This window comes from Equus asinus, chromosome 5, assembly GCF_041296235.1.
Source record: "Equus asinus isolate D_3611 breed Donkey chromosome 5, EquAss-T2T_v2, whole genome shotgun sequence".
NCBI lineage: Eukaryota > Metazoa > Chordata > Mammalia > Perissodactyla > Equidae > Equus > Equus asinus.
The window spans coordinates 89131031-89152438 of NC_091794.1; the positions used below are offsets into that span (position 1 = coordinate 89131031).

The following is a 21408-nucleotide window of genomic DNA, read 5'->3' on the forward strand; positions in this document are numbered from 1 at the left end:
CCACCTCGGTCCTTGATGGCCCGCCCCTTCCTTACTCCGGCACCAATTCTGTCCAATCAAAAGCAGTATTCCCCAGTATCGCCACATGGTTGGCAGGTTGAAGTGTCCGTCTGGCAAAGGGGCGGGCGGAGCGGCCTGACGGACGTGGCGACGGGCCAGTGTGAGCAGCAAGCGGGGCGTGCGTGGCGTGCGGGGCGCGCTGGCCTGGAAGCGTTGGACCTGCTAGGTGTGCAGGCGGGTTGAGCAGTGAGAGGCTTCGGCGGCCATGGCTCCTAACGCACCCGCGGCCGAAGAGGCCCGAAAGAGTCCTCAAGGCATCCGGGCCGTGCTGCTGGGGCCGCCCGGGGCCGGCAAGGGTACCCAGGTGAGCTGCAGGGCCGGGCTTGATATCGGAGCCCGCGGATCTCCAAGGTCAGGGCGGCAGGAGGTCCGAATCGCCCCAGAGCAGGGCACCGGACTGAGGCCTCCAGGGACCTTGGCAGGCGTTTGGGGTTCTGGTAAGGCGTTTGGGGGAGGGTCCAAATGGGAGATCGGAGGAGTTTGAGTTGGGATTAGAGTTCTTGAGGGATCCAGGCTTGAGGTGTCATGCTAGTGGATTTAAGGACTGGTTAGATGCCGTAAAGGGTTAAAAGCTGAGAGGGTTTGAGAAGTAGGCTGAGTCCTGGCCTCATGCTTCTAGAGTGCCACCTGAGCGGAGGCAGGGCCCCCAGGTTCCCTGTGCTTTGAGAGTGAATTGTCCAGGGTTACGTCCCAGGCACTCGGGGTGGGGGATGTCTCTTATAGTGGTTAATGACTGAAGGTAGAGGAGCATTTCCAGCACGTGGGGCGGAGTGGGAGCTGACGTGCTCATTAGGCGTCTGCTCAGAGAAGTGAGGTATGGCCTGCGTGAGCCAGTGAAGTTGGGGGGTTAGGCGAGGGTACCCCAATATACAGGTAAGAAAACAGGCCCAGAGAGGTCAGGTGGCTTTCTCAAGTTAGGGACATTGACTTCCTGGAGCCTGGTACCTCAGGAGGTGATTGGAGTCTGAAGTGACCTTCTGCCCTATCCCACTGCAGGGCCTCTCTTGGTGTCTGGGAGGTAATGGGTCCACAGATCAAGGCTGGGATTTATGGTCTCGGTTAGGATTTAGAAGCCCACAGGTTGGATTATCAATGTCCCCCCTTCCTGCCTGGCATCTGGCATTGCCCCCCAAGCCTCAGGCTCTTGCTTGTTGTTAGGTTCTAAAGAGGGAATTCCTGAAAGTCTGAGCTCCTGAGGGACTTTGGTTCTAGAGACTGCTCTGTGCCCACTCTTCTCTTCCTAGCAACTTGCAAAGACTGCAGCGTCTTGGCAAACAGACTGTCTTGTCTTACTCAGTCTTGGGACCCCCATGGCACCCAGTACATTACTTGGCACTTGATGGGGTTACTGGAAATGGATGAAGGACACAGATTCGTGTGGGTGATGAGGAGAAGGGAAGTCTGGGAAATGCGGATCATTCCTGTGACTGCTTTTGTCTCTGAGCACTAGGTGAAGGCCCGCTTTCCCTTTTCTCTGTATAGCCCGAGCGGATTCGTCCTTGGAGCTCCCTGTTACCTAACCCCTTGTTCTCAGTAACACTGAAGTCTCCTCTTCCCTGTTGCTACCACCCTCGGTTATTAGGTAACTTGCGGCCTAGGAATGTTTAATCCCAGACTGCAGACTTTTGCTGTGAGTGACCGAGTATAAATAGGGTAGCTCAAATGCATCGATTATTTTTTCTTAGTTCATATTGAGGTTAATAATTTTAGTAGTTGTGAAATGGACAACCCAGCTCAGTGCTGAGACAAGGGCTTTATAATCTAGCAAGTTTTGTAATTTCTAAGCCTCAGTGTTCTCACCTGAAAAATGGGGAGAACACCTTCCTTACTCATTTGCCATTTCATGAGCACCAAACATTCGAGATAGAGCAGTGAACAAGACTGATGAGGTTCTTGCCTGCGTAGACCAAAGGTTCACAAGGATGTTGGAAGATTATGTTATATACATGTGTAAAGCACCCTTAGGTACCCACATGACAACCTGGCACATAGTAGGTGTTCAGTAATTATTGACTCCCTCATCTTAGTAATACATCTCCCCTCCCCCCCAACTTGGATGTATTTCAGTGTAAAGGGTGATGTATTCAGGAAGTTGTAAAAAAAATTATGAACTGATTTGTGAGTATGCGTGTATGGTGGGAGTTCGTCAGAGAAGGCTTTATGGAAATAGAGGAGATGTCATTAGAGCTGGGGCTTGAGGAAAGGGTAAGATTTACACAAGTCGCTTGACCTCTCTACGCCTTTCTTTCCATAGTTGGAACAATAGGAATACCGGTGGTTGTAGTTTTATGGAGTTAAAAATAAACGACAGTTCATAAATCAGAGGTTGCAAAGTGGCAGCCTACAGCAGCATTTAGCTAGCAGACACACCCTCACTTTTGATTGTAAAGACTTTTGAATACAGAAAAGAAGGCGGGATGGTATAATGAGCCCCTGTGTACCCATTATCCAGCCCCAGGAACCATCAGCTCATGGCCATTCCTTCCGCACCCATGCTCCCTTCACAAATTATTTTAAAGCAGCTCCCAGATGTCCTAACATTTCGTTTGTAAATATTTCCGTGTGTATCTCTAAAAGATAATTTTTTTTTGTAAACAAGTACAATAACCCCTAAAAATTAGCATTTTTAAATATCAGTCGGTGTTTATATTTCCATTTGTCTCACAATGTGATCATTTTAAGTCTCTTAATTGACAGGTTCCCCTCCTTTTTTTTCTTGCAGTTTTTTTTTTGTGTGTGTGGAAGAAAATGGGTTGTTTTTCTTGGGAGTATGTCTCTGGGAATTTTTTATTGTATCCCCATGGTGTATTTAACGTCTTCCTCTTTCTGTTTCCTATAAATTGGTAGTTTGATCCTAAACTTAACCTGATCTGGGTTTTCTTGGCCCAACTAAGTCACAGGTGGAGCTGTGCTGTTGATGAGGAAGCACGTCGTGTCTGCTTGTCCCTGTGGTGGTCAGTGCCTGGGCCCAGGAATTCATTGTGGGTGGCAAAATGGTGGTGTTCTAATTACATCATTACCTTTTCATTTATTAGCTGAAATGTTTCTATAAAGAGAAACTTCTCATCTCCCATTTGGTGTGGTTTGTACAGAAAAGGCAGCATAAATGCTTAATTTGTTCCTTTTCTGTGTCAGCTTTCAAAATAAGTTGACCACACAGCATTTGCAGTTGTGAAATTTCACTTAAAAATCCAGATGTCCAGTTTCTCTTGAGAAGTCAGATGTGGTGGCTCTGGGCCTCCATTCCGACTTGGCGTGCAGTTGAGTGGCGATGCCGCTTTGGATGGTCCATGAACTCTCCTGTGCCCTCCATGGCCCTCTTTGCTGCCTGTTGCTTTCATTTGACCCCCTTCATTCATTTGCGTGGCCAGCCTGGCTCCCATTGGTACATGTTTCCAGTCTCTGATGTAAAATCCCTAACCTGGGTTAGTGCCTTGTGCCTACTCAGTTATGTTTGTTTTCTTCCCATTAGTACTTCCTTTTATAAGTGCATAGCGCAGTACTTTACATATTTGATGTTGGCATGACTGAAATAATGTCTCCTTTTAAAACTTCTCATTTTTAACTAAAATAATTAAACATTTTAAACTATCTGCTTTTGCATCAACATAACACTGTTTAAAAACATCTACAATACTTGGGTTTGTTGTTTTATTTATGTAATCTTACTTTTCTGTCTCCCTTTTGGGGTTGGATGTTCCTACACTGGGGCCCAAACCAAGGTATTTCCTGTTTTCTCTGCCAGCCCCTGTTCAGTTTCTTCCATGTGTCCAGTTTATACCAGTTCCTCAAGGCCAGGCACTCTGAGGCAATCAGCTACTATCTTGCAGGTCAGGGTCTGTCAGTTACGTCAATGCAGTGACACAGCAACTCTGAGACCCATATTCTTCTTCCCCCTTTTACAGTAGGCGAAACTGATGTTCAGAGAGCTTGTTCTCTAGCTTCCATAGCAAGGCATTGGCAGATCTTGCCTCTGAATGACTCCAAAGCTCATGCTCTTTCTGCTGCTGTCTGCTGCTCTGGGTTAGAGTTTCCTCCTCCCTATGCATGTTTTGTTGGGTAAGTTCAGTGCTAAAGATGCAGAGAGCAGCCCTTCCCTCAAGAGGGTATAATATTACAAAAGTCACCCTTTGCTTAGTTAATGTGACAGACCCCCCCAGCCAAAGACTTCATATGTGTCATCTGATTTAATCCTACAACCCTAGGAGGTAGGTCCTGTTGTTATCTGTACCCTTTTACTGATAACCTGAGGCCCACAGGCTGTATCTTGCCCCAGGACATTCATAGAGTTACTTACGTAGAGTAAGTAGCAGAGGCAGGATTTGAACTCTTGACTGTCTCATTCTTGAGCAAAGTCACCATCTTACATTGTTGCTATTAATCTAGGTGTAGAGGCAGAAATTAACATGCATGCAAACAATACACACTAGTGCAAAGTACCACGTGGTAAGTGTCAGCTGAGTGACTGACAAATGCTGGGATAGTTCAGGGTTAGAACAAGAACTATAATTTGTTGAGAGTCTCCCATTCTTCCTCCTCCCCACCCAGTGATGTTGGTAATAGTATCCTCAATTTATAAAGAAATAGTCTCAAAGAGTCACTGGCCTAGGGTTACATAGTAAGTTATGATGCAGAGCTGAAGTTCAAACACAGGTTTCTGTGAGTTTTTTTAAACTTTTTTATTGAAGTGTAGTATATATAGAGAAAGATGCAAGTATCCTAAGGGAGGGACTTGAGGAATTTTCACAAGATGAACGCACTTGTGTAGCTTATACCCATATCAAGATACAGAACATTGTGAAGTCCTTGTGCTCCCTTCTGGTCACACACACATACACACACACAGACACACAGACACCGACACCCTTCCCCAAGGACAGCCACTAAGGCTCTGTGGGTGGTGGTGGTTTTCTAAGGCCGCACAATGTCAAGAGTAAGAGCAAGGTCTTGATAGTCTTGAGGCCACTCGCCAGGTTCTTCTCTTACGAGCTATGTGATCTTGGGCAGCTTAGCCTCTGAATTTCATTTGTAAAATGCAGACAAAAATAGTTGCTGCCTCATGGGTTTGTTATGCATTGTGCATACTAAATACTGTCAAACAGTGCATGGAAAAATTGCTTGGCTTGTTGCAGACACTCAAAGTTAGCTGATGTTGATGATTCCTTCTCAGAGGCAGAAGGGATAGTTGAGGTTTTTAAGTGGGAGAGAGATGCTCAGAATTTGACTACAGAGAAGGGTAGAGCTCTGACCAGTAGGGGGAAGGGAGAGGGCATTCCTGCATAGAGAGGAGCCTGAGCCGAGGTCCAAGGAGAGGCTTATATTGTATGTTTGGGAATCATACAGAGAGCAGCTGTTTGCGGCGGTGCAGGGCATCCAGGTAGGGAGCTCGCAGGGATAAATTTGAAGAGCTTAGGAGGTATAGGAAGTTGATCGTGGAGGACAGAGTGCGAGGCTAAGATATTTGGACTTCTCCTCTGTTGCACTGGGGAGACGGTGAAGGCTTCTGAATGTGTGTGTGTTGCGGAGAGGGGCAGGGTAGCATGTCCAACAGTATTTTAGAGGATGATTCCAGCCGCACATGCAGGAGCATTGGAGGTGGGAGCAGGAAAGACTGGAGGCAGAAAGATGATTTCCAAGTGAGAAAGAAGTGAGTTTGAGATTAAATCAGATCTCAACGACTGGTAGTTTCCCTTTATTTCCGTAAGTGCCAGGCACTGTGCTGGATTCTTTGGGTACGTACAATCTTATTAAATCCCCACAACAGCTCTGAAAGTAGACATTGTCATCCGGACTCTAGGGATGAAGAAACTGAGGCCTTAAGAAGGCCGCATAACTCGTTCCAGGTGACACAGTGAGTAAACTGTAGTCCCTGTTTCCACCCAGATCTGTATCGCTATACAGCTCAGTGTTGTGCCACTGCCCCGGGGCTTCGCACACAGTGTACATCAGGATCCGAGTGCGCTGCCTGAGAACCACTCAGTCCTAAACTCTAAGGGTGGGCCTGGCTTTGTGTTTTTAGCAAGTGCCCCAGGCGATTGTGAGAATACACTGAAGTCTGAGAACACGAAGCCCACTGTGCTGCCTCCCCAGTGGTTTTAGCTAGTCTTACCCATGCCCCCGCAAAGTCCACCATCCTCCCCCATAGGGTTCTCATAGAGGTGATGAGCCTATTACTTGGGGTCAGCAACAGTCCATGACTAGTGAAACACAGGTGGCTCGGGGGCCTGCAGCACAGCCAGGCCTGGAAGGTTGTTAAAAATGCAGATGCTCAGGCCCCACCTTGTGGAATCAGAACCCACTTTAGCAGCTCCCCCAGGTGATTTGGAGTAGAGAAGCGTTGTCCTAAAGCATAAGCTTGAAGTGTGAGGGGAAGATGATAAAGTTCTTTCATCAAGCTTCTGCAGTTTGCAAGTAAAGAGTAATGCAAAAAAGAAAAACCATGGGGGTCCAGCCTGTGGCCTAGTGGGTAAGTTCAGCACGCTCCACTTCCAGGTCCAGGTTCAGCTACCTGGCATGGACCTATACCACTTGTCGTCAGCCATGCTGTGGTGGTGACCCACATACAAAGTAGAGGAAGATTGACACAGATGTTAGCTCAGGGCCTATCTTCCTCAAGCAAAAAGAGGAAGATTGGCAACAGATGTTGGCTCAAGGCAATTTTTTTTTATATATATAAACTTTTTTGGGGGGGAGAGTGAGGAAGATTGGCCCTGAACCAACATCTGTTGCCAATCCTCCTCTTTTTGCTTGGGGAAGATTGGCCCTGAGCTAACATCTGTGCCAGTCTTCCTCTATTTTGTATGTGGGACACTGCCTCAGCATGGCTTGATGAGTGGTGTGTAGGTCCAGGTCCACATCTGGGATCTGAACACCTGAACCCCAGGCTGCTGAAGTGGAGCAAGCGAACTTAACCACTACACCACCAGGCTGCCCCCAGGGTGAATCTTCCGCGGCCAAAAAAAAAAAGAAACAAAGAAAGAAAGGACCAGGGAAGGAGTTCTTTTTTTTATTTGTTGAGTGCCTACTGTGTGTCTGATGTTTTGGGTACTTTATTGCATTTTATCCTCACAATAGCTCTGTGAGTTAGACATTATCCCCATTTGACTGGTGGGTAAACTGAGGATCTGAGAGGTTAAGTAATCAGCCCAAGGTCACACAGTTATTGAGTGCTAAAGATTTAGCCAGGATTCGTGTGCAAATCTGTCTGACTCCAAAGTCCGTGCTCTTTGCCCACCACATTGAGCCCCGTGCAGCCGGCAGGGAATGAAGGAGTTAGGCTTCCGCCATGCCGTGTCTTCCCTGTTGGGTTCTTCTATACAGTTGTAGAATTCAGCCACCTGGAACAGCATATAAGAGTCCCGCAGTCTGGGGGCGATAAAACTAGAACATTAGGTTCTGTGCTAACAGCTCTTCTGCGGTGTTTTGGTCAGCCTTTACCCTTGAGCGAGCCTGACTTCCAGATTTTTCACCCAAGTTAATTTCAACAACCAAGGAGAAAGATGGGCAGAAAAGCAGAGTTCTCTGGGTATGTGGCCACTGCCAGCCTGGAGACTGGGAGGTTTTCCATTGCCAGAGGGTCCTGACCTTCATAGATTTTCAAAAGTGTGGGTTTTTAATGCCTTCCTGTCTCGGTTCCATTTTCTGTGAAGTCATTTCTTTGCTTGCATTCAATCAGCCCATGAATCACAAACCAGAATTTGCTGCGTTGAGCTCCATCCATGTAGCTTTTATTGCGTGCGCCTAAGAAAACTGCCAGTGAACTCGTTTGAAGGAGGATCCAACCTACTTATTTGATGAAACAGTTGAACTGGAAAGCTATGTATTAAGCTCCTTGAACTGATTCTTTTCCTTGTGAATTTTGTGCTCCTTTTTGCCGCTACAAAACCAGTGTCGAACCATCCAGGGTCTCTTCCTGTTGTCGTCTTTGTTCTGATATGTCGTCCACCAAACCTTGCCTAGAGGACAGAGTCTGTGTGTCCTATTCACCTGGCTCCCTGGCTCCCAGCAGGGTTCTTGGAAGAGGCGTCCGGATGCATTTTCTTTCCGTATGAATGAATGCGGACAGTAGGGCAGGGGTTACAGTGACAGCTGATGTTCACTGAGCACTTAGATGTGCCTGGCCCTGCTTGTGCCAAATTTTGTGTAATCTCATCAACACGCTGATGTAGGTACTGTTAACCATCTCCATTTTACTTAGAGGAAATTGGCAACTTAGGTAATAGAATTTTTCTCAAGTCACATGTCTAGTCGTTGGCGGATGTGGAGTCTGAAACCCTGGCAGTTTGACTCTCAAGCTCATGCTGTTTACCAAAAGGCCGTACTGCCTCCTAAAACTGATAGATAAGTGCTTACTGTTTACTGAGTGCGCTTTGTATATATTTCCTCTGAGCCTCACAGCTACCTTCTGAGATGGAGCCTTTTTGCCTTCATTTTAAACAGGAGGAAACGAGCCTCTGAGAGGTTAAGTGATTTGGCCAAGGTAATGGAGCTCCCTGGTAACAGGAAGGGGAAGAGCCGGGTCTGTCAAGGCGAAACCTGTGTTCTTCACCTTGCCCCAGCTGCCTCCCAGGCCAGTGGCCACAGTACTTGACAATCACACATTCATTCCTTTGGCAAATCTTCATTCAACGCATTACGTGCCAGGCATTGTGCCGAGTGCCGTACATACATGAACTCATTTAAATTCACAGCAACCGTGTGAAGTGTTGACACTGCTCTTTTTATTCTTCCCATTTATAATGGGGAAGCTGAGGCTTATGTGTCATAGTGTGTCTAGTGGAAGTAGTGATAATTGCTAATATTTATGACAACTTCCTGTGTGCTACCTGCATTGTTTTAATGCTTTTCCTGTGTTATCTCATGTAATTCTTACTACAACCCTATAATGATTATACATTAGAATATAATATAAAGTACTTTTATCCATTACAGGTAAGGAAATAGGCATTTGCCAAAGTTCACACAGCCAGTAAGTGGCAGGGCCAGCTTCACGCCCGGCAGTCTGACTCCGGGGTCTGCAGTGTTAACTGTATCCCGGTTTTTGTCTTCCCCTCCACAGGCACCCAAATTGGCCGAAAACTTCTGTGTCTGCCATTTGGCTACTGGGGACATGCTGAGAGCCATGGTGGCTTCTGGCTCAGAGCTGGGAAAAAAGCTGAAGGCGACTATGGATGCCGGGAAACTGGTAGGTTTGGTGGCACCAATGAATGTTGCTATTCTTCAGAGTCCGGATCTGCGCTGCCTAAGATGGTGCACCAGCCACATGTCGCTCTTGAAATTAGTTTAAATTCATTTCCTCAGTCTCACCTGCCACCTTTCAGGTGTTTGCTAGCCAGCACAGATAGAGAACATTTCCATCATTGTGGAACGATCTATTGGGCAGCCCTGTGCTGCAGGGTGTTTTAAACTGGCGCATTATATGAGTAAGTTGCTTGCTTCGTTCCAAATTTACAGCATCTATTTTATTCACAGTATTCTTGAGGTTCCTTCATGCTGGTGCATTTTGTGATGCACCCACTTTTTAGGGCCAAAAATGAAACTGCCATCCCTAGGCCAGAATTCAAGGATGCATTCAAGAGAGGACTCAGGAAGCCACAGAGTGTTTTTAATCTACTTTTGTGACTCTGTGTTCTGTGTCTCTTAACAGAGGAGTCGCTTGGCAATTGACAAAAGTAATCCTTCCTATTTGGAGGGTATAAACCGCATTTTCTCTTGTTTTTAGTTTAGTTGATCTGATTGGACAAATACAATATATTATCTACTACATCTTCTTTGATTGGTGCCAGAGCTTAATTGTAACCGAGTTCTTCTGGGACAGGGCCTTTGGGAATCACCTTTTGAAATCATCATGTGCTTGGCCCTTTGGTCTTTTCGCATCCGCGAATGTTGTGTGGGGAAGGTCCTGGGCTTTGCCTCCCTCCCCGACTTACCTCCTGCCAGGGTTTGAGATTCTGCAGCTATATCGAGTGGTACCCCTGCCTGCCCTCCCACCTGCCCCTTAACTCCCAGCTTTGCCTTCATGTTAGTGATGCCTTGAGTCAAGCCAGGAAGCTGGGTATTTTGGACTTTGGGTCTTGGCAGAAGATCCTGTACTGAGAAAAATTAGGATGTGGCAATGAGATTACTTATCTCCAGCCTTCACTTAGTCACAGAGCTTACACTTTGTCCCTAAGTTCACAGCTGGTCCCGAGAGATAAGATGAGCATTTTCACTGTGATGCAGGCAGAGAACTTCTCTTTCTGTGAAAGCCCAGAAGAAAAACTAGGTTTTTGAAAGCTGGGAGGGGTCCTCATTGGAGTTTTTAGAGAGGCTCAGAGATGTGTTGGGCTGACCCTTCAGTTCCTTGGTCTGACCCAGTCTTGCCAATTCAGTGACCTTCTCTGTTGCCTCATGTCCAGGATGGGCTGGGTCACTTTACTGTCCGCCTAATCAAAGTTGTGAAACAGGCAAAGTTGGTGCCTTTCTGCATTCTGGCCAACCCCCACTCTCTCCTGGAGCCTTCCTCAGGTGATCTCTCAGCCATGTGTCTTTATCTTTTTTGTTCCCTTAGGACAGCTGATTGCTGATAAGTTGTTTTCAGATGGTCAGGACTCTAATGGCCAAAGAGACCTTCAGGACCCAAGACCTGGAGCCCTCCTGGTAGGGTGACAGGCAGTGGAATTCTCTTCCCTTGCCTAGATTAGGACACGGGAGAATCTCAAGAGAGAGAATGTGTGTATGGCAACCACAGAAATACCATGAAACTGAATCTTCCGAATGGAGCCACTCCACATTTGCTCTGATTTTTGCTTCTTTGGGGTCAAGAAAACATGCTGCTTAGTAATTGGTTATACAGACACAAACGTGTGACTGTGGAGTTGGGCTGGTGTCACCAGGTAACAGATTTAAACCCAAGGCTGTTTTGTTCTTAACTTCCAGGTGAGCGATGAGATGGTGGTGGAGCTCATTGAGAAGAACTTGGAGACCCCTCCATGCAAAAATGGTTTTCTTCTAGATGGCTTCCCTCGGACTGTGAGACAGGCTGAAATGGTGGGTGGCCTGGTTTTGTATCTTCACCGCTTGAAAGCCAACTCTGGCCCTTTGTCTCTTACTTCCTTTGAGGGAGATGGGTCTGATCAAGCTCTGGTAGCTTAGGTGTGCCACACACTCTTTTACAGCTTGACAACCTCATGGAGAAGAGGAAAGAGAAGCTTGATTCTGTCATTGAATTCAGCGTCCCTGACTCTCTGCTGATCCGGAGAATCACGGGAAGGTATTTGTCCCCTGAAGGTCCCTTCTTTGTGTGCTTCCTCAGAGCTTTGTCAGACCATGGGAACTGCTGTTGCCTAACCCAAGCCAGGAAGCTGAGTGCCATTTCAGCGTGGATCGATCTTATTTGGTGACATCCGCTGAAGTGGTGGCATAGGGATGGGGATGTGGAAAGAAGAGCAAGGGATCTGAAGTCAGCCTCTCAGTCCTGTCACCTTTTAACTCTGACCCTAGACAAGTTTCTTAACCTCTCCAAGGCTATTTCCCCATATGTAGAGTGCGGTTAGTAACACCTGCTTCAAGAAACTGTTGGCATGTTAGATAACATAGTATGCATAGTTCAGAGCCTTGCACCCGTAATAGGCGCTTAAGAAATAGTAAATTCCTTACGTGCGTATCTCCATTTGAATGCTTTTTAAAATCTGATTCCAGTTGGAGTTGCCATGCCTTGCTGTAGGCTTTTTATTAATTATAAAAAGAATATGAGCATCTACAGAAAGTTTAGAAAATGGAGGGAAAATTTGCTCGTGGTGCAGCCACCTTCGCCAAAATCACTATTTTTTTGCATGTTTTGTCTTCAAGTTCTTGTTTGTCTATAGTAGTCGACATTGAACGCAGAAATGCTTCTGCTTCTGAACGTGTTTGCTCTGAAAGATCTCCACTGCTTTAGGCTACGCCCTCCCCTGCCCTATTTCTAATTACTCCACCGTCTGCTTTGTACCTTCCAGAAATATGTTGGAAGCTCTCAACCACTAATAGGCCCTCCTATTCTTGTCTCTGCCTTGGGCTATAGCTTTTTTTTATTCCTTAGTCATTTTAAAGGGGTCTCAGGAAGGTGGTCAGCCTACCATCTTTGACCAGACATCCATGACTGTTATTTTAATTGCTGTGTGATATTTCACAATAGATGACCCATCATTTACGTGCTTGTTCCCTTGTTGTTGTACGTTTGTGTTTCTTCCAGTTGTCTCCTGTTAAACTGATACTAAGACCATCGTAGTACCTGTAAATTTTTGGATTTAATTAGGGGAAAATTTTTTCTCACTGTAAATTTTATTACTTTGATTTCCCAATGAGGTTGAATGCTGTTTCCATGTGTCTGCAGTCCATATCTTCCAGGAGTGAGGCAGACCTGTAAACAGACAGCAGAGTGAGTGTTAGAGTGTTTTCCTGGATATTAGATACAGTGGGAGTCACCTTAGGTCAATTTTCTAATCAAATGTCCAGGTTTCATGTTTCTAGCTATTCCATAGGCTCCGCCAATGCAGGAACTTTTGTTTCTTTGCATCCCCACTGGCACAGAGCAGACAGACAAAGTTGATGTAGGCCAAGAAGCAGTAAGAGTTAACAGAAAGGGACATCAGCAGGGCTGGGGTCCCTGACATGCGATGCAGTTGGTAACAGTACTAGGTGGCATTGGGGTCCTTTGATTCAATCAGTCCAGCTTCCTGAATGCTTGCTTTGTGTGCAGCACAGTATTAGACTCTGGGGGCAGAGGACCAGGAGAGGATATAGAAGAACAGTATGATGGTGCCCATCTCTGACCTCAGAGAGTCTACAAGCCATGCGTGGAACCTGGGCCGTTCAGTCCAGGAGGAAGCCCAAGAAGAGAGCCTGTGGGCAAGGAGGGAGGAGTGCCAGGAGAGGTGTAACGTCAAACTTGACCTTCTAGAGAGAGAGGATTTCAGTGAGGCTTTCCTGGAAGGGAATAGAGGCAGGAATGAGTATGGGGTGGGGGAGGGGCTCTATCTGGAGCCAATGGCAGAATGTCCAGAGTTGGAGGAATGGTCTGGGGGGCTGAGTAGTAGAATGAATGCTGTTGGGAGGGTAGGATGGGAGCTTGGCTGGGGAAGGCCTGGCCTGCTAGGGTAAAGAGGGTAGGTGTGACAGAGGGTCACGAGTCACGGGATGTTCTTAAGCCTCCAGGTGTTGTGGCAAAAACAGCATTCTAAGAACATTCGCTTGGTTCTCTCCTGCAGGTGAAATTGGGGGAAAGGACAAAGAGACGAGGACCCACCTAGGGGCCTGGTTGTGGTCCACATGTAAAGAGATGGAGGCTTTTAACTGGGGGTGGCTGGTAGGGAACAGGGATTTAAAGAACAAACTCCAGGATTGCTAGAGAGGGCGAAGGAGAGAAGATTCAGTCCCTCAGGTGCCAAGTGAGTGGTTTCCTGTGACCCCCTCCCTCACGGAGGAGGAAACAGGCCAGACACATAAAAGTGTTCTTCCAAGTTCCCTCTGCAGGTCAGCAGCAGAGCTGGCACCAGAAGCTTGCTTTCTGCCTCCTAGTCCACTACGCTGATTCTTGGAAGGAAAAGAATCAAGAACTAGTCAGTTTAATATGGATGTTATTTAAATCTGACGTGTTAAGGACCACTATAAACATCTTGTGAATTAGCTCTGACTTCCTTGTAATAATTTTATGAATGATTATTTTATTTCTTGAGTAAGTGTGGTTGGTGGTTGTTGATTTTAACTTACTCTGTGTTGGCGCTCCCGTATCCTAATTATTGTGTTAGTTGGCTCTCTGGTGTTATTAGCCTAATGTCTGGTACCATCCCCATTTTGGGGATGAAGAAACAGGTGTCCGCAGCGTCACCCTGAAAGAAGTAGTGGCTGTAGATTCCCAGCCCTGATCCCTCCACATCCTCCCCTCTCCTTCCAGGACAGGCTCGCAGTGGTTCGTAGAGCTGTTTGGGTTTGTATTTGAGACCAGTCCCATTTTGAGAACTTGGAGATTGGACTTTCTTTCATTTCCTTTCCAGGGAATGAACCTTCCATTCCTCTTAAAATGATGCTTGTGAGTGGGGAAGGGACAATGTATTACATGTCACTGGAAGGCTGAGGCATTTGGGGAGTGAGCAAGAGAGGTAGAGGTGTGGAGGAGAGAGATGTGTTTGTTGCATCCTGGCTGCTATGTGCCATGTGCTCTCCAGAAGGTGAAGAAAATGGCCCACACCTCGTGCCCCCTGCATTTCCCAAGGGCAAAGCTGTAGCAGAGCCCAGCAGCCTATGCTCTCCCTCTCCCTGGGTCTCCCAAAGGATGCACCAGAGGAACCCCTCCTCCGCCTCACATTACGTGATTGCAATCGCAGGCCCGCTCAGTACAGCTGATTTACTGGGCCATCACCTTACCCCTTCCCAGTGCTGTAAATGGACCACTTGGCCCCCGGAAAATGTGCTGTCTTTAAAACACAGTATCATGTTTTACAGAGATGTGGCTTCAATAGTCTAACCCGGACTTGGGAAGCTCTGGGCTAAGACCTCCATGAGGCGAGCACCTGTCAATTAAATAAGCAGAACTTGGTTGGCATAGAATTGGGAAACCACATGAACTCAAGCAGGCCCTGGCTGCTGAGCAGTGTTTGGCCTGCCTCCTCCCTTCTTCGGTTTGTGGGCCCCTGTGGTGTGGCCATTCCCAGTCAGGAACATGGGCTCGTTGCCTGAGGGGACACAGCACAGAAGTGGCTACCAACTACACATTCAGTGCCAAATAAAAGCTTCGTCTTAGACCCTTTATCCCATGACTTGTTTAATAAGTCATTTTCCCTGACACCTTGAATGTTGCCCTCTGATGATCGCTCTCTCTTTTATCTGTGATCACAAAGGTGTGCCTCATTGTCTAGTGGTGTTTGCATCCACAGGACATATTTTTCTTATAGCACTTTTCTGATTTTATAACCAAACTGATTTAGAAAATAAGGTTAGTTTCTCTGTCCTGTGTCCCCATAGCATTTTGTACAAATCTCTGTTAAAGGATTATCACATTACTGTAGTTATTTATTTCCACATTTGTCTCCCCCACTAAATTAAGAACTGCTTGTGAGCAGGGATCTTGACTCCTTGCTCTATAGCCCCTGGATTCAGCCTAGGGCCTGAATCGGACTGGGCGCTTAGTACATGTTTGTTGAATGAACAAGTGAAAGTCCTAGCATCCTGCTTCTCTGTCTCTGCTCATCATCTTGGAGACCCCTGGGGTTCAGGGATACTTTCAGGCAACCTGACTGGTGTTCATTTGCTGTCTTTCAGGCTGATTCACCCCCTGAGTGGCCGTTCCTACCACGAGGAGTTCAACCCCCCAAAGGAGCCCATGAAAGATGATGTATGTAAACTCAGGAGAGGAAGTTTCCTCTTCTTTCCTTCCTTCACTTTTGTTTGTTCATTTTTGCTTTGTTTTTTCCATTTCCCCTTTATTTCTATCATTATTATTAACTTAACCATGGGAAATATCACTATCACATAAATCACAAGGGCTGTGCTCATCAATACAGTATCTTGCCAGGTGGTTTATTGCTTGGCCTCGAGGTGGCCACCAGTGCCAGCTAGTTCCCAGGGCCCGGTTTGTACCTGTGTTTTGTCCAGAGCTGTTCCTTTCTGGCATCATGGTGACCTAAATGGTCACCTAAGCAGGAGAAGGTGCCTTGGAGGCCCCGAATTAGAGGCAGAGTGGAGGGCTAGTATTGAGGAGAAAGTTGCTGCCCAGTCCTGCTTCAGAAGGTCCTTTCTTTCTAGTGACCCTACTGTGCCCTACAGATTCAGAATATTTTGGCTAGACTAAGACTGCCAAGTTCTTCAATTGCTTGCTGATGTAAAAGGGAGGGTCTTATACATGTTTACTGTAACATTTGCCATAAATAGTCCGTTTCATCTGTTTTAGAGCATGCAGAAAATAGTAAGGATTTGCTGACTTTACCTTTGTCATATGAGACAGGTTCGTCAGGTTCCAAAGCTATCATGTCAACTTAGTCACATTCCCCAAAGCTAGTACTTCTATGATTCAGTTCTTTCTTGCTTCACTCACCACTTTCGAATGTTGATGGCCGACACCCTGGTAAAAACACTAACTACTTAGGCACCTAAGGTTCTAAGTGATAATGCAGCTCTGATTCTGATGTATTCTCCTGGTCTCAGGGGCCTCTCTTTCTTGCTTTTGACCCTAGAAGTGTTCATCTTGGAAGCAGAACAGCCTGAGAAAAGGCTGTGAGACAATTTTTGCCCATCTTCCTCTCACCAGCCCATTTCCTCACGGTTGCTGTTTCAGGCTCCCTGACTTCTCTAGACCAGTGGGTCTGCTCCTGGGACCAACTTGCTGGGAGTATTGGAGTTCTCTATAGTTCTTTCTTGGAGAGGGTCTAGGTTGTCTGTCTTTCCCTCTGATGGGCTTTGCCACCACACAGCATCTCAAATCTGCATCTGGCATCTTGCTAACAGTCTTGGCGTTTCATTGCCCTCTTTCTGTTCTCAGATCACTGGGGAACCCTTGATCCGCCGATCGGATGATAATGAGAAGGCCTTGAAAGTGCGCCTGGAGGCCTACCACACTCAGACCACACCCCTGGTGGAGTACTACCGCAAACGAGGGATCCACTCGGCCATCGACGCGTCCCAGACCCCTGACGTCGTGTTTGCGAGCATCCTAGCAGCCTTCTCCAAAGCCACATGTAAAGACTGGGTTATGTTTATCTAATGCTGGGTCCAGAAAGGAATTTCTTGCTTCTTCCTATCCTTGTTGAGGGGGTGGGTAGAAATGGCAGAGCAGGTGGAGGAAGCTTCCTCAGGCCAGCGAGGATACCATTTGATGTATTAATTAAAAAAGCACTTGCTTGATGTATCTTTGGTGTGTGTGCAACTCTCATCTCATCTGTGTGTGTGTGTGTGTGTCAGTATAAGTATGTATATACGCTCCTACTTTGTAGGTTACAGGTGATGTTTTATCCGCTCTTCTTTAGCCATACTCTCGATTTTATTTTTTGACCAAAACTAACTCAGGTATCTGCCAGGCACCCCAATTCCAAAACCTCATGGTATTTATTCCACCTCCATCAGCTGAGTGGAAGTCCAGGGTCACGTGAAGTCAGGCAAGGCCAAAGCTCCTGCTCCTGCTGGCAGATTGTCGGCAGGGAATTCCGCTTGTTTTTTAGCCTACAATGAAAAACCACATGAGTCAGTGTGTGGACAGGGATTATTAATTTTTTTCCCCTAAATGGGAAGAAAAAGGCGCTTACATTATAGATTCCAAAAATTACTGGGAGAGGGTATCACCAGAGAAGAAGCCAGGCCAAGCTGGAATATTTTTGTGATCTGCATCACAGTGCTGTAAAGTAGGGATCATTTAGGACCTGTGTTTGAAAACGGAATTGTTGCCAAAGAATTAAACGAGGTGAAGGGTCCTTTTGAATTCAGACTACTGTCTCCTGAACATCCATGCTGGGCATCTGAGGGCAGCCAATCCACTTCCCCAAGGAGACACCAGGGGAGGTTTGTTAGTTTTTATTTTTAATGTTTGTCTCTGTCTCCAAGTATGAAGAAAACACTGATTTGGAGGTGATCTGTTCTTGGATTCTTCGGATTTGAATTTATTCAAAGCCAGCCTCTCTCGAGGCTGTGAAACTCAAGTCAGATGTGTCCCTTTTAGACTAAACCCTCGTCCTTCCAGATCCAGTCCTTCACTCCTTACTTCATAACGGTGGGAGCCACAGTGTCCCCAAGAAAAGATCACCCCAAAATAAGATCACTTATGACAGTAACCAGCTTTTATTTCTAACCTCAGCTCCCCAACTATTAAGTGTTTCCTGGGGTCCATGCTGTGCCTTTTGGTCTCTGGTTTGATTTGTGGCAAACAGATGAATTAATAGATTGCTGTGAGGGACAACAAAAACAGCAGCCTCTGGAAAAACCGTTAGAAAATGAGTGGCAGATCCAATAAGTAACGCTGCCTCCCTCAGCGTAACCTGCTGACTCAGTGCAGTGGTCTTTCAAGTGCCCAGTCTCCATCTGACCTGAACTCTCCTCCTGTCTCTGAGACTACGAGAGGGCTTGTCCTCTGTCCATCTGGAAGCTGGGCACGGGTACGTGGCCATCTTGCTTCCCTGTTTGTCTGGTTCAAGTGAGTGTCGGCTGGCTCTGCTCTGCCTTGCTTCCCTGGCTGTAAACTAACTCCACCCATTCTTAACGGAAGCCCAGTTTCGGCGTGGGGCATTTCTGGGAAGCACATGACTTCTGGGAATAGCCACGGAAAAGGAGTGAAACCAAAATTATCAGCTATGTCTACAGGGATCTGGGGTCCTCCTCTGGGTGAGGGTGGCCTCATGAATCTTGGAGTCAACTCCCCTTTGGCTGGGGACAGTTGCAGACACTTGGCCTCAAAGTTGAGGCCCTTGAATGTTTCCTAATTGAGTGTGCATGATCTTTCTCAAATATTTGTCACCCATTCATACACATTCATGTGCACACACGCACACACACGTGTGTGTGCTATTTGTGCTGCCAGTGAGAACTAGATGATCATGGGGGATGCATATGCCCTTTGGGGGTGGTTGGGCTTTAGATTTTTGCTTCATTTAATTCCAGACCTTAACCTCAGCAGGCATGAGAGCTTTCACTTGGCAGAGAAATGTCCAGTGTTAATGCATTTGGTTGCTGGGGCGTGCATGCCAGCCTTCTTTGATATTTACTTGGTTTTTAAAAACCCATTTTGTTCTCTCTTGTTTCCTCTCTATTTCAGCCTAGTAGCAGAAGGCCAGGCGAGACTGCAGCACTGCTCATCACCCCGCGGCGTGATCCCTGCTCTTAGGTGCTGGGCAGCGGGGAGGGGTGGTCAGGGACGAGTCGGGAGGGGCTCAGGAGGAGTATTGGAAGAGCAGCAGTGTTGTAGTGAAGTGGCTTCTTGGATACATAGTAGGGATCTTTAAAAGTAAAGGGGAAAATTAATTTTTTAAAAAGCTGATTGGAGGGTATAACGAGAACTATGGAGATGCAGTATTATTTCTAAGGAATCAAGTTTCATGTACTCTGGACTGGTGACAATATTTTTTAAAGCTAGTGCGCTGAGACCTCAGCTTTTATCTCAGAACCTCAAGGGTTACCAGGCTGGGAATGCAGGAAATCAAACTGTTGTCCTGTCTGTCCTGCAGCTTGGAACGGGGAGGGTTTGACTACTGACCCAGATTCCCCACACCATGAGATCAAAAAAATCACCTCCGCATTTGAAAGAGATCCGGTGTGTTCACGGGGGCAGTAGTCAAGTTTACTGGAGTTGTGGCAAGGGTGGGGCAGGCTGGTCTCACTTCCTTCCCGACGTACCACTGATTTCCAGCCCACCCGCTCTCATGGGGAAGCTCTCAGCAGCCAGCCAGCATATGCCACAGTCCTGCCTTGCCGCCTTCCATCCACCATGTGTGAAGGGACATTTTTAAATAAATGACCAAGTGTCCTAATCAACATCATCCAAAGATTGTCCTTTCCATCCTCAAATCCTGTGCCTGGGATCACTCAACAGCACTGTGATGTACTGTTTTCAATGAGGTGCCTTCCTTAACTGACCAGATGTTGCCTTGTTTGGCCCCTAACTCAATAAAGTCTATTAAAAATTTGTATCCCCTGTTGTGGCATTTTTTGAGGGGATCTGGGCTAGTAAAATGACATTGAATTCTGGATCTGGCTTGGAAGCCCTTTTTTGTGGTCGCTAGAAGTTGTGAGGTAGGAAGGTCCAAGTGGGTGCTCATAGGATGAACCTGCACCCTCTTGGTCTCATGTGCAGGCTTTCCTCGAGCCCAGGGACAAGGCAGCTTGGTCTGGTGGAGACAGCACTGGGCTTGGGGTTCACGGAACTATAACGAATCCCAGCCAATCGTTTCCTCTGCTCCTGCTTCCTCATCTGAAAAAAGACTGGTGATGCCGCCTTCTCAGACTCATTGGCATTAAATGAAGTTTATAAGAAGCAGCTTTTTGCTTGGTGCCTGGCACACAACAGACGCTGGAGAAGTGTTAGTTGGATCCGAATATACACAAAAATATCTGCTTCCTGCCGGGCTGGATAATTGGTGAGCAGACAGTTGTCCGCAGCCTAGAAAGCCAGTGCTTCTCAGCTCTAAGCCCGATTTTTGGCTGCTTTTTCAGCTGCCTCTTTAACGCCCTTGGCTGCTGCTTTGTAAATCCATTTCTTTCCCAGCAAAAATGAACTTAAATCATTTGTCTAAACCGAAGCTCTCATGCTCTTTGGAAGGGCTGCCTTGGCCAGTGAGTTTTCTGAGAAATGGCTGCTGTTCTGAAACCAGAGGGAGCTTGGCTGGAAGCGCCGCTGTTCTTCAGGGTCTCGTTCTGGAGAGAGGCCAGGTTGTCACTGGCATGTTAAATCGAGCTCCCTGAGCAACTAACTCCTCCCTCTCCTGCTTCACCGCTCCCCACCTCTGCAGTCATTCTCAGGTGTCAACATGACTTCTCTGCTCTGATCTTTTCATTCCCTGAGCTGTTTAAAGGCTCCATGAAAATTTTCTTCATCGTCCTGCAACAAATGGGGGAAATATTTGTCAATCCAGCCTGGGAGGCCGCGTGGTATGGTTGAAAAGAATAAACTGAAAGAAGACCAGGCGAGCTGTTAGTCGTTACTTCTTTTGGGCTTGGTTCCTTATGTGGACGAGATGAGAACGGCCGTTCCTGGAAGACTGACACGCCAGGTCCTGAGCAGCGGCTTCACGACCCCCGCGACCTCACAACCCTCACGAAGCACCGGAGGCGGTCAGAACTGTCATTCTCCTGTTTTTCAGGTGAGGAACATTCCTGAGGTCACACATAAGAGGCGGAGTCGGAACTCAAATGCAGTCTCGGACGCTGGTCAGTGCCCTTGGCCTTGTTGCAGTGCTTTAGTGACTCGCCCAGCTCTACAGCAGGGAGGGCCCCTCCGGATGAGAGTTCCTTCTCATGGACACGCACGCTGCCAGAACTGATTTTGAAGAAGTCACTGCCAGTCAGGACCCAGGTTATGTGTCTTGGGATCCCTTGTGTGTGCAAAGTGTCACAGACAGAGCAGGATGAAGAGCAGTCTCACTCCTCAGGAAGCCTCACTAGTCTTCTCAGCAAAACAGCTAAATGAGTCAGAAAACATATTTCAGCAGCGACTCCTCCACCATGAGACCTCGGGCAAGTTCTCTCACCTCATCAGTAGACTGGAAATGATCCCTAGCCCTCAAGTGTGCTGACAACACTGGTGACCAACATACTCGTGTGGGCCAGGATTCTTGGTACACAGCAGATGCTCAGTATATGCTGATGGAGTTTAGAGAGAGAATGTAGGCATTGGCAGGAGCTGTTGTCTTCCTGACT

At 47.1% G+C, this 21408-nt stretch overlaps 1 protein-coding gene across 3 annotated transcripts; it reads left to right on the forward strand.

Moving 5' to 3' along the window:
• Positions 1 to 116: 116 nt before the first annotated feature.
• Positions 117 to 19682, forward strand: AK2 (adenylate kinase 2). 3 transcript variants are annotated; one of them, XM_014837885.3, is made up of 7 exons: positions 117 to 364; positions 9119 to 9244; positions 10978 to 11088; positions 11217 to 11311; positions 15337 to 15409; positions 16553 to 16748; positions 18812 to 19682. In XM_014837885.3, exons 1-7 carry the CDS (start codon positions 266 to 268, stop codon positions 18814 to 18816), a joined length of 705 nt encoding a protein of 234 aa, XP_014693371.3. In that variant the 5' UTR covers positions 117 to 265; the 3' UTR covers positions 18817 to 19682. The 3 variants fall into 3 exon arrangements, with proteins under 3 accessions (XP_014693371.3, XP_014693370.3, XP_044626225.2); XM_014837884.3 differs by lacking the exon at positions 18812 to 19682 and having other exon boundaries at positions 150 to 364; positions 16553 to 16918; XM_044770290.2 differs by lacking the exons at positions 11217 to 11311; positions 16553 to 16748; positions 18812 to 19682 and having other exon boundaries at positions 163 to 364; positions 15337 to 15408.
• The last annotated feature ends 1726 nt before the right edge of the window (positions 19683 to 21408 follow it).